Source organism: Ammospiza caudacuta, chromosome 1 (genome assembly GCF_027887145.1).
Source record: "Ammospiza caudacuta isolate bAmmCau1 chromosome 1, bAmmCau1.pri, whole genome shotgun sequence".
NCBI lineage: Eukaryota > Metazoa > Chordata > Aves > Passeriformes > Passerellidae > Ammospiza > Ammospiza caudacuta.
This window is the reverse complement of record NC_080593.1, coordinates 50,831,060-50,844,282: the sequence shown is the minus strand read 5'-3', so window position 1 is coordinate 50,844,282 and position 13,223 is coordinate 50,831,060. Positions and strand designations below refer to the sequence as shown.

The following is a 13,223-nucleotide window of genomic DNA, read 5'->3' as shown; positions in this document are numbered from 1 at the left end:
AAGCAGCTCTCCAATTTCTGTTTTTCAAGTAATTTGAAGTACTTCCACCAAAAGTGCTCACACTTGGGATTAAACACTTTTTTCTCATCTTTTTTCTTCTCCTTCACTTTTGTCTTCTACATACATAGAGTGTCTCTCTGTATCTCCTTTTTATTTTCCAGTTTAATTTCCTTTCTTAACATTGATGCAGCCAATGGTGCATAACCAGTTTAGATTACTCCTGTATCAGATCTGCTGAATTTCAGGCTAACTCTTATTCCCAGTTCAGCAGTCAGTGCAGCTATCAAAGCTGCAGAGGTTCTTTCAGTAGTTTTCTTGCATACTGCCCCACTTAATGGCTCCCAACCCATTTTTCCCTCAGGAAAATATTTTGAAGTATACTTTCAATTTGAAACAGAGGGTTGAATGTATTATTACTTGGCTTGGTACAGTCCCATCCATATAATATAGTTTATATGACATTTAAAAAAGAAAAAAAAAATTTAAACAGAAGAAGACACTCTTCATTTAGAACATGTCAAATGATATGTTTCAAGAACTTCAACGTGTTTTCCAACATTTTTCAAGTTGAGATATTAATCAAATCTGGCCCTTTCCTCTGAAGAATCTGTTTCAAGAAGTGTCAAAGATTTGATGAGAAAATGTCTGGAAAGCAAAAGGAAAATATTAGGTAGGGATTTATTTCCTTATTTTCCTCTTCTGTTTAGAGAAAAACCTCTAAAACTATCTACCAGCCTGTCCTTACCCTCCTGGAATACTAAGTGCATGAACTACTTCAGAACCAATCCTGGAAGTATACTACTATTTTTTTTCCATTCTATCTTATGCTTTGTTTGCTGAATTTCTGGAGTAAAATTTATAACAGAAATATAAACCCTTGAGAAATCAAAGCTTATAATAAACTGAAATACTGACAGACCCTGAACTATGGCTCCCAAATTGCAGTGCTTGAAGTGCAGAAAAACAGAATCAAGGCCCTTTAAAGTACTCCAAATTATAGTCTATCAATTGTTCTGTAAGGCAATCACAAGCCTATTTTGGTAGAATAATAGAATCCCATCAATAAGCTATTTGTTACTAAAATTAGGCATACCAGGGTCATGTCATTACATATTTTACAGTCAAGCACATGTTATCAGGACTGTCATATCCTCAGTTACATTTTCCATAAAAACAATTTTGCTCTAAACATGAATTGTTTTCTTGAAAGGACTTCCATTTTCAGAAGCTTGAAATTGCCGTAATTCTTGGAAAAAGCATGTGTATATGTTTATGCATATTGAATGTAGGGGTGAGAACTGAAAAGCACCTGTGTGCGTGCACTTACACCTACTTATTACTTCAACAGGAAGCCTCCTGGCTCCAAAGCAGTATATTGCACAAGTTCAAGGTAATAAATGAATTGTTATTACTTACAGTACATATCTGTTTTCAGCAAATTGGAAAAGAATTGAATAATAGGTTGTGAGCAGAGCACTGTATTAGTATATTTATCACAGAGCTGTGACCGCACTGCAGCAAAGCTGCAAATTCATTGGCACATCCTTGCTTTTCATGTCTTTAGACTACAACATTCATTATACTGCAATTTATAAAATGTTTTAGGACTTCTATAAAAGAATAAAATACTGGTGTGCACTAAGAAAAGAGATGAGAGACAGAGGAATAAGTCAGTTTAACCTATATGCTTCCCGTTTTATACATGATACTTTAGCTGAGCATATTGCTGTTTCTGGTAGATGGAAGAATTGTCAGAGTACAGGAGAAAAAGCAGATTGTGTAGATTTTAGCGTATGCTCTATGTTAATTTGGAGGAGAATAGAGCAGTGCAAAAAGATAACTCATTTCTGTGTTACTGTTTATTGCTGTTGTTGCTCATGATGCCTGCAGTGATAGAGAGGAGGAAATTCCATTGTGATAACATCGTATGCAAATATAAATTAAACCCTTTTTTCTGATCCAAACATATTGCAAAGTAAAAAAGATGAGAAATGGGAATAGAGAAGGGGGAAAGGGTTACAAGTAAATATGCATATTACATTGCCTCTAACCAATGATGAAAGATAATTAAGCTTTGTGACTCTGTGGGTCAGCTCAGGGAGAGTGTTCCATGTGAAGTAAATAATGTGTGAATGCTGTCTACATCTGATTCATTCATGATTGATCCAAGTCAAATTTAAATTAATGACTCAGAGGACCTAGTCTATATGTCCTTGCTGATATTGAGCAAACTAGGAGTTGGCAAGGATGTACTGCAAGAAAAGCATGTTGACCTCAGCTCTTCCTCTACAGCAGAGTGGGATAACTAAAGGTGTTAGTTGTTTGTTTTTTTTTACTCTACCAATAAGGAAGATCTGACTTTCTCTCAGAGGAAGGAGAAATTAGTGTCCTTGACTTAGATATTCTACTAGGGACTTAATAATGAAACTGGCACTTATACCAATCATTAATAAATGCTTCAGAAAAAGTTCACATTTACTTCCATCTCACATTTGCTTTATTGCATAGATGGTGTGTTTTGTTTTACCACCAAGACTATGTTTTTGTTTTGAAGGGGAAAACCTTCACTGCTCAGACAGAAAATGTTTTCTACAATACTTACAGAACAGACTCCTCTGGTTGGATGGTTACTAGAACAATCCACTATAATTAACCATTTATCATCTGAATGCTAATGTAAGATCCATGGTTTCTGTCAAAACATTCGGACTTGTCTTAACTTTACCATCAAATTGGTGTTTGTAAGATAAATGGCTCCTAGGAGAAGCTTCCATGTTGTCTCAATTGCAGTAAAGAAAGTGGTCAGATTCCTAATTGTAATGATGGCAAACAGTAAAATAATAATAATTATAATAATTTTTAAAAGGTGGTTTACATGAATCAAATCAAAAGTTTGTCATGCCAGGCAAGTCAAAAGACCACTTGCTGTAGTGATTTTCTTTTAGGACTATCCCTATTGTTTAGTATTTTTAAACAAAGTCATTAAGGCAATGTGCACTTTTCAAGATCAGCATCATTTTGGTAGTACCAAATCATGTTTTACCTCAAGTTTCCTTTGAATCACAATGCCATAGCAATTTAAATCACTGACTTTCAATATGTTCAACTCAAAACCTACCAGTTACAAATACAACTCCATCTCATCATGTCATAGCCAGATTAGTAAATTAGAATGCTGAGCCAAGACTGTACTTGTATCAATAGTAGCTGATGGCATCTGATGGCTTCACGACCATCAAGGTGATTTATGTGCTCTACATTTGCCAAGCAACAGATATTTAATGGGTTGTGCTTTTTGCAGCAAAATTTTGTCACCTATTTGAAGATCAACAAAAATGAGATCATTTTTGTCCCTCATTTAGAGGCAGGCAATCAAAACAAGTAATACAAAGTGTAAGATCCTATATGTTGTTCATCAAGGAGTGGAGAAGTGTCATAGCCAAAGGCTATGATAGCCCATATCCAGGTTTGATTGACAGAGAAGAGACTTTGAATACAAAATCATCTATCAGTATTATACTCATCTTTATTACTGAGTAATTCTTTACATTATGGGAAGAAACATAAACATTCCTAATTACCAGTTTCTTTAGTCCTCAAAGTATAAATTTAGGCATAATCTCATTTAAAACACAGCTCTATAAAATCTACATGGTGATTCAATGCATGATCACTTGTGTTTATTAGCAGAGAATATTGAAGTCACTGTTCTGTATTACATGGGCTGTTCACTGGTCCGCATGCTCTGATAATTATGATCTTCTAAAAAATAAGAGCAACTTTCTTCAAGTGTCTAACTTTGATTATAAAGTTGACACCATAAAATCTCAGGAGATAATTAAAGCCAAGAAAAGAAGAAATAATAAAGAAATAACAAGATACCAAAGAATCTATTTTATGTTTTGTTCTCAAGCCCAGCCAGTATGTTCTACTTTAGCTATTTGAAATAGCAAAAGAGAGGTGATTAGATGAATACAAAACTAATCCAGTCAGATTTTGTACAGGGCAATACTTGGAAAGGTTTAAAAATTTCTTCAGAGACTTAGTAATTAAAACCCATGAGATTCTTCTCAAGAGTCTCAGTGCTTAACTCATATTCTCATATCCCCAAGAGATCTGAGCTGTGCCCACATGGCACAGTTAGGTTAGTGAATAACTGCCACTCCTGTGTGTTTGTTCAAATAATAAACTCAAATACATCAGTCCAAAAATAATTGTTATACAGAGCAGCTTTCATCTCTTCTAGAAAGCCTTAACCTGGTTAAAGACTAGGGAAAAGTCTTCAGAAAGTAGTGGAAAAGGTTAAAAACAAACCCTTAGGAGATTAATAATATTTCATAGCTGGCCTTTCATAAAAGTTTATTCTTCCTTTTTTTCAACTCATTTAACTGGCTTAAGATAGATGCAAATGTTCTTATTTACACCAGCTGAAGACCAAAGCCTCAGTTTTCTGACAAAAACATTGTGCAACAGATTGTTGTTTATATCTAGCCTGATTAGTTCATTTTATGAATTTCTGGCTTTATCATCTACCTCTACCTCTGTGTAAGATTGTCACAGCACACTCCAATTTGCAGCTGTCGGACTATATGCAGCCCAGGGGCCATTTACACTCATTTTATCCTGATGTTCCTAATTCCCTCCCTGCCCCGCTCCAGAGCAGATAGACAACACCTGAGTAAGTGCTGCCAAAGACGCCATTTCCTCCAGCATCAACTCCATACAGAGCTGGTCTCCTGTGGTCATGATACAATTGTAGGAACTGACAGAATGGATTCCAGAGCTGTGAAATTCCCTCTTGTTAACTCCTGCTGTAGATTCATCCTCCCCTGTTTTGCTTCAGCAGAAGTGGCAACAGTTGGAGTTGGAGATAAGTAATTTTCCAGCCATCAAGACCCCGTAGAGCCTAGCTTATGCATAACATACAGGTACAGAAAGTTGTCTACAACAAATGCAGAAAAATGGCTTATCCAGCTCCTGCAATTGCTAAAGTGGAACCATCATGATTTAATTCTAAGGAACTAACTCATGACGTGCCCTGAAAATTTAAAACAGTAGAAAAGAAAGGAGACGTTAGTCTCTACATTGTTGTGTGCAAAATAAAAACAGCATAAATCCAAGAGGATCATTTAATCCATATGAGTTAATTGTTTCTCAATTAAATTCTCCATTAATCATTATAATGCAAACAATTTAGAACCTTACAGATCTGCAGACAACACCAAAAAAACTGTTTGACAACCTTTACTGGGAATATGGCATAAAGGACTTTTTAAAATCAAATGTAACTGCATATTTTAAAATTTATTTTTCCTTTGTAAATCACGGTCTTTAAAAGTGCCAAGCATTTCTTTTTGATCTCTTGACAGACTAAGTTTGATAATGTCCACCAAAGAAACATGAGGGCTTTGTATTGATGTAAGTGACAAAGAAAGGATAGGTACTTCTTGTTTCAGGTTTATTTAGTTCTGCCATTGTTGATTATGTGCATGTGTGCACAATTAGCTTAGAAGTCAGCAGCAAATTAAACTAGTTTGGGAATTATTGTGAATCTAAGTTAATTTTACAGTCTCTTTCATCTGCCCTTTGTGTTGCCTTGCGTAGGAGTTCCAAATCCTATTGCTGAAAATCTCAAGGTCAATTTAAGCACTTAAGAAGATGTAAGAAATGAGAAATAATCTTACAGGCAGATCAGCTGGGTTTACTTTCATTTGGTATACTGTGAGAAACATGGACTCTCTATGGAATAGTTAAGTTTAACCTAATATTGATACAGTAGGACTCTGCAATAGCACTGTGTCCTAAATTGGGTTATCTTATTTTCAGTATGCTTTTACCATGATGAGTGCAATACCTCCTATTGCATTAGAGAGCAACATCACTGCAAACAGATATAGATGTTTAGAATGTTTTTGTGATTTGGTTACCAGTTTACAGATTGTCTTTTGAATAAACAAACAGACCTTCAGTGGTTCAAGATACCGGCTAAAAGCATTTATTACTCCTAAAAATTATTTTCCTTACATGTTAATTTATAGATGTAATCTTTCATGGTCTTCTTGAGCAGTCAGGTAATCCTGAAGAGTAAAAAACTTCTAAATTTTCATAAGGTTTTAATAGTCTTTTTGTGGGTGTGAATAAAGGCAGATGGTGACAAAACATGCTCAAAAGCAAGCAGCCTGCATTTTGGAGGACCTTTGCAAAAAATGGTGATAAAAAATACAGATCTGAAGGGTATGTTTGGAGGCGTTAAAAAGGGCAACTAGTGGGCAAATACTGGAAATCTACTCAAAACTGATAGTGGTTAGTTCTGAGGCAGAGAAAAGGACAAAAAAGCAGAACAGAAACAATTTGGCAGAGAAATGAGAGGTGAGGTGTGAGCATGAGGAAGATTAGATAGGGATTTGATGATGAGAAAGAAAAGATTGAATTTCATGTTAAGCATAATTCATCCTGGGTTATTTTCCTTTGCAAAAAGCCTTTAACATTTTGTTCTGCTCAGAAGAAATTCTCATGGTGTCATTATCATTGTAGCATTTGAGTTCTTTTCACTACAGCTGCAGGCAGTACATATTAAATATTTTGTGGAGTGTGTGTGTTCCTTTTGACCTCTCAGGTGGAGGAGCAGTTACACAAGTGAATGTTTTGTTTTGGTGATTTCTTGGCTTGTTTGTTTTTAATGTGTATATAAAGAGCATTGGTTTAGGTTGTATCTAAACACAAGCTGTATTTTGCACTTTTGTGTGAAAGGGAAGCAGAAAGGGAAAAGGCAGGGAAATTAAGGAAAGGTTTGTGTTTTACAAGAGAGAATTTTGAGATTTTTTGATGGTTCTTCAGTACTGAGGGACTTTATTTAACAGTCTGCATTTCGCCATGTGGACATTTACCTTCCTGTACAAAATAACTTTATATCTTCTTGCTCAAATGATCTCTAAACCTAAAAATTGGACTCAAATACACTTTGGGCACAATATGTCTAGGCAAGCTAGTTAATGTTTTAAATAACCCTGTCCTGAGGGATTTGGTCCTCTAAAAAGACTGAGGCAGTGACCTGTTGACTTAGAGGGGATAAATGGCACATTTACAACATTAAGAAAACGTAATCACATAATGAGCAAAAAGAGATTTAAATCAATGTTTTCTTTTTTTTATGGAATATGAAAATATCCAGATTAGAAAGGTGTCTGGAGAGATCTCAGCTCCTGCCTTCAGACAGACCCAAGCATACTTAAGTGATTCCCGATGTATCTTGAGGTGCTTTCGAAAATACTTTCTACCACTAATGAACCTCATTGCATCTTTGCCCTTCCCCTGTGGACATTTCTAACAGTTTGTAACTTTCCTGTTTTCAAGAACTTTTGTGCAATCAGCCATTGCTCATTCTGCCGTATAGGCTGTGAGGATTTCTACATGGGTCTGATATCACTTCCTTATACTAACGTTATGAGATACCTTTTCTTTGTCTTCTTTTTTTTTCTTGCTGTCGATAGTATGTTAGGTTCATTAAGGATCACATGTGGAACAAATCAAAGATAAAACCACAAAAAACCTCCAAATAAACAAAAAACAAAAAACTAAAACAAACAAACTCAACAAAACACACCAAACAAAACCAACCAAATAACAGCTGAAAAAACCCTGAACAAATTTTTAAAAAGCTCATGATTTTGTATTAGGAGGTGACAGAGTTAACGTGATGTAATTTAACAAATAGAGAAATCCAGATCACTGGACACCTATTATTCTGCCTTTAGTAGTTTTATTATATTTTTGAGGAAAACAAGGCGTTATCCTGAAATAAAAGCAAGGTAGAGTAGAATGCAGCATGTTTATCAACAGTGGATTGTTCAGGATTAATATCATCTCCTTCTATGTTAAAGCACAGTACTTTTTGTCTCAGACAGGAGAAAAGTAATAGATCTATTTTACTAGATGTCAATAAAACATTTGATATATTGTAATGATAGAAATTGTTAGCTAAACCAGAAAAGATGGGGTGTGAGAGAGGAATTGCAAATTAAGTTGTGAACTGTCAAATGGAATTGCCCCTCAATTTATACTGATCGGCTAATGGCTGGCTGGGAGATGAGAGTTGCTTAGAGATCAGTGCCAGAGAAAATCCTATTCAATGTTTCAGCTTTGGTTCAAAATTAGGAATATCATGATGAAACATGCTGATGATCCACATTCAGCCCAGAAAAATAACCTGAATGATTTGAATGACACAATGGAATTTACAGCACACAGTAATGCTGTTAAAAACAGTAGCAAGATTTTCTGTATGCAGTGGAAGTCATTGGTTGGAAGTGATGAAAAGAAGTAGGATGGGAATTTAGTGAAGATCTTTATCATGTTGAGTAATCTCAGGATGACTTTAAGCCACTATTCTTTAGTAGTCAGCAAAATGCTACCTATTAAGTAAAATAATTTCTGTAAAGAAATCCAAAAGTTCTGATCAACTCTGAAATCACAAAACACTGCTAAGATCTCCTGTAGAACACTCAACAGAATGCAAGTGCAAAGAGGAGCAGAGCTACAAGGAAGAACTCTGGAAAATATATTTTCCAACAGCAGGCTTCATCTCACAAAACTACAGACTAAAAGAAGTTATCATTGCTCCCTGCAAAGTATTGAGATGTAAATCAGAAAGGAAAACAGACACCGATAAAGAAATAAACAAATCAAAGTTTCCAAATAAAATATCAAACCAAACAGCATCTGTAAACTCTCTATGGATAAATTTTGGGGTGGAAATTAAAAGGCAGCGTATCATACTTGAAGGGATGAAGCTCTTCACTTGCCTTTCAGAAGGAGCCGTAGAGCAAGAAAGTTCTCAAAATGGAGTCTGCAACATTTTGCAAGTTCTTGAAATATGGGTATCCACAATGGGAGGAGACACGACTTGGTTACAAGGAACTTGCAGTTCTGTTTTGTGATGGTTTCTAACTTCTGAGCCTGGTTTAGGAGGGAGGCGCTGTTTTGAAAGTTTGTTTTGTTTTATGGGGTTTTTTATGTTATGGAGCCTTATTCCTAAAGGAGAAGAAAGAACTGAGTTGCTTAGAAACATAGTCTTTTAATACAAATAATCTGCAAATCATGCGTGCATTGAGTTTTTTTAAGGTTTTAAGTGTCTACTAATTTTGAGTGTCTACTAAATGATGAGCATAAGGCAGATAAACGTAATGATTGTATCTGCTCAAAATACAAATTTCATGGCAAGATGTTTGTATGTTGAAAATTGTAGATTGGTCTCATTCTATAGAAAGAAATGTGTTTGAAAAATAATGGTGTTTACAGTGATAAATGTTATTCTTAATGATATTGTTTACTGAATTCAAACAGGGTTTTTTGGGTTTTTTGGTTTTTTTGTAATTTCTACGTTCTGGATATCTAGCATTTCCTGTAAACTATATTATAGTAAGTAGGATTTGTCCAATATGTGGACAGATAAGCACCAGATTATGTTACAGAAGTTTGCTAATGGACTGAATAGAAAATAAATATTATCACCCTATCTGATAAAATAAACTAACAGAAAAGAAGGTGAAGGGAGAATGTCAGAAAATGATGCTATGGTCTGTTTTAAACTTCAGTGTGCGCAAATATAAAATATTGTTTACTCTGTTTTTCTAAATGCATCATCTTTAGAACAGCAAAAATCAGATCAAAAAAGAAATTTTGCAAACGCAGATACAACCATCTACTGGAAGCCATTACACTAATCCAACCATCATACTGGAAGCATAAAATTAACATCATGGAGTTTGCTGAATATCTCTGTTTTTATGACTTAATACGCTCCATTAAATGATACAGATAAATATCTAGTTTTCATCTTTCTGAAGATTAAGTCATTTGCCTCAGTTATATAGTCAGTAATGCAGTCTCTTTACTAGTTATGTTGCAATAAAAGTAAGTTATACTGCACTAAAATGTGAAACTGGTTGCGAGCATTACGTATGAGAGTTCATATAAATATCTGGTAAAATTCACAAAGAAAAATGTTTGGTTTGGTCATTGAAAAATTACTTTTCAAGTCATGCATTTTCAAATGTAAATGAAGAAGAAAATACATAAAAAGAAGTTATTTTGAAAAGCTGGGAAAAATAAAAACCATAAACAGATTTAGGAACATTTGCAGCTATTCACAGCCTTGAATAAAAGTTACTTTTATAAGATTATTTTTGAAATGTCATTGCTCTTTGCTTTCCCTACTCTTGTACCCAGGAGCTATGGATTCATGTAAATTGTTAATTGTTTGTCTGTTTAGAAATGTGCTATTATAGGCTCTTGTTTTTCTTCTGCGGTGTTGAGAACGCAACTGGATAGAACAGTAATCAGCTCTATCTATTCATTTAGCCTGCCACACTTATAAAACTAAATGAATTCATTTAAACCATGCTGAAGACATAATTTATTGAAATGTGATAATTGCCTCAGGTATTTTCACTGTATTTTACCGTGAAAAGAAGATTTTTAAATAGTTTGTTTCTTGCTTTAGAAGAGCATTTCTTTCAGCGCTATTTTTAACCGGGCCAGTATTTTCTGATCTTTTTTGAAAAGAATGGGTTCTTTTGAGTTCTAAAGGCTGATATAGGACATAAGAAATCTCTATTCTGTATATTTTGAGGCACAAAACAAAAAATCATTTCTAAAAGAGAGTACACAATATTCAATTCTCAAATGCATATTGTAACATAAATTATTCCTGGTTGTTGAGCCATGAATGCCAATGCTGTTAACTGAAAATTGAGGAAATAAGAGACTGTAAGCTTATTGAGGAATGACCCAGATCCTTTCAGTTTCAATAAGTTTCTACATAGGAAAGCAAAGCTTTCCTTGGGTGTTGTTTATGAGAGTATCATTGACTGTCACAGGAATACGATGAACTTCAGATTTATCTTAGAGATAAGAACACTTATTCTTTAATGCATTACTGAAAAGATCTTTTTCATCTAATAGGGTGTCTCTTAGTTTTAGTTTTTAATTTCATAATTTAAAAAAAATATAGATTTGGCCAAAAAAACATGAAAGGAAAACTCCTTTGTTTCTTGATCAAAAAGGCAGAGCCCGTACTGAGTCTGATTATAACTAATTTAATAAGGAAAAAACATTCTTTGAAATGGTATTTCAAAGCCCTTTCAAGGAATAAAAGTTTAATAGTTTCAGGGGTGAAAGTAAATGGTAATTCCCATTTTTAACTATATTTGATAGAAAAGAACCTGGCCAAACTTAAATCCCTGAAATCACATTTAGGTAAGATTCCAAGCAACAAATATATGTTTAGCTATAACTCTGGGGTTTTGCTGTTCCACTTTTTCATTCCTTCCACTCTCCAGCAGCATTGTAGCTGAAGGGAAGAAAAGCAGGCATGTGGGAGAAAGGTGAACAACTCTTGCCACAAACCCCTGTGACAAGAAAAAATTACACAACTATTATAACAAAGCCTATAGTTATTTTTAATAATGCAGCTTTACTAATTTCCTTCCATCCTAGCCAGCAGCAGGCAACCTGTCTCCCTTAAATCCCATTGCTGGAAACAGCAAGATGAAGAGCAAGCCAGTGGCATTTTGCTTTTAACCTCCAGTCAGCTGTGGGACTGGGCTCCTTGAGGCGTGACACCACCTGCACAGCAGGAGGAGGTGTGACATGTGATGTTCTTTTTGTTTGGAAGGCTGAGTACCAGTCATATGTTACTTGGAACCCCGATTTATGATGATGAATCTATTCCACCTTTAACGTGCTTTTTTTACTGTCTGTACAAAGGCTTCAGCAAAGCCTTCAGGAATCTTTTATGCAGTTGTGTGTTCAGATATAAATTCTGTTAATACTCCTAAAATAGCAAGGATTAATTATGAGACAAGGACATGATACACTGCTTGCGCAGCTCGATGTCACTATAGGACACGAAATAACAAGACATACACACACTGCTCTCAAGGCAAAAAAGGGGAAGTTTATTTTCTGACTCCAACATTTATAGATTTCCAAAAGTGACAGTGGATTGGAGGGTGAAAGTGGCACCTCTCCAATGACATTGGACAAACCAACAGTCCATCAAATTTCTCCTCCTCCGTAAAATAATGCAAAACAATGAGTTATTTACAGAAAGTGTGTGAGAAAGTTCATTACAAGAATGTAAACATCAGAAGGCTTAGAAAATCTTAAAAAATCAGGGCGACAGCTCAAAATTTTGCTTTGTGTAAATCTAGATGCTCATTTTGGTTTCTCTTTCTGTGTTCGCATCTCATCCTGACAGGTGTGTGCCCAATCACTGTGAACACGATGGTAAATGCACCCAGACGTGGGACAGCTTCAAGTGCACTTGCGACGGAACTAATTACAGTGGTGCCACGTGTCATAACTGTAAGTTACCCTGCAGTTTCAAAGTTTCAGTGGAGTAGGGAAGTCTCTCATGTCTTTTGGTTGAGATTTTAAAAAATCATTCTTCCTTTCTTGTTGTTAAAGATCCTCAAGCCTCTTTTGACAGAAAAATATCGTGTTAATCACCTTCTGCATTCCCTGCATTATGATGTGTTTACAGAGCACTGTACTGCGCCATGCCACCCACCAAAGCAGTTCAACAGCAGCTGGGTGTACAGAGCAAACACATTCTTAGCAGTTGCATATGAGATACAGCTTCTCATGGAAACTGAATCTGCCCTGAGATGTTGGGGAGAGCTGCTGACTGCTGCTTGAGATGCTGGTTTAGGTTGCTAATCACAAAGGGTGTTTACACACTGATTATCAGCCAGCTTAAAATCTAATTATTTGCTCTGTGGTTATGAGTTTCTGAAATAAGAATATTTCCTGTAAGCTCCACATGCTCTACACTATAAAAGCACAGAAAGAAGAAAGGTGCTGTTGCCCTTTTATGGGTCCTGAACAATGCATGCTGAGCCAGTGGCATGCATCTTCTGTTCCTCCCCTCTTTTGCTAAAAAAGAGGGATTTTGATCTGCAAAAATACCTAGGATACAGAGAAAATATATCCAGTCCTTACTTTTGTTCACTTCTTCCTTTTGCCAACAATCTCCTAATATTGAGACAAGAGTAAAAATGCTTCTAAACAGGCAATCAGTTGAAATTGAAGCCAGGATTTATAGAGATACAAGTTTATATCACCTTTCTGCTTACCTTAAATACAGCTATGTATAATTTTACAAAGATTGCAGAATTTTTTTCAGTTTTAACCAAAAACTCCAAACCAATGACACCATCACA

The 13,223-nt window shown here is 35.3% G+C and overlaps 1 protein-coding gene across 1 annotated transcript in view; it reads left to right on the top strand.

Moving 5' to 3' along the window:
• The window catches only part of CNTNAP2 (contactin associated protein 2), a 1,023,368-nt gene that overhangs the window by 653,244 nt on the left and 356,901 nt on the right, over positions 1-13,223 (top strand). The window contains exon 11 of the mRNA XM_058800058.1: positions 12,260-12,366. Coding sequence (XP_058656041.1) covers positions 12,260-12,366 — 107 coding nt within the window. The remainder of the gene's footprint in view (positions 1-12,259; positions 12,367-13,223) is intronic.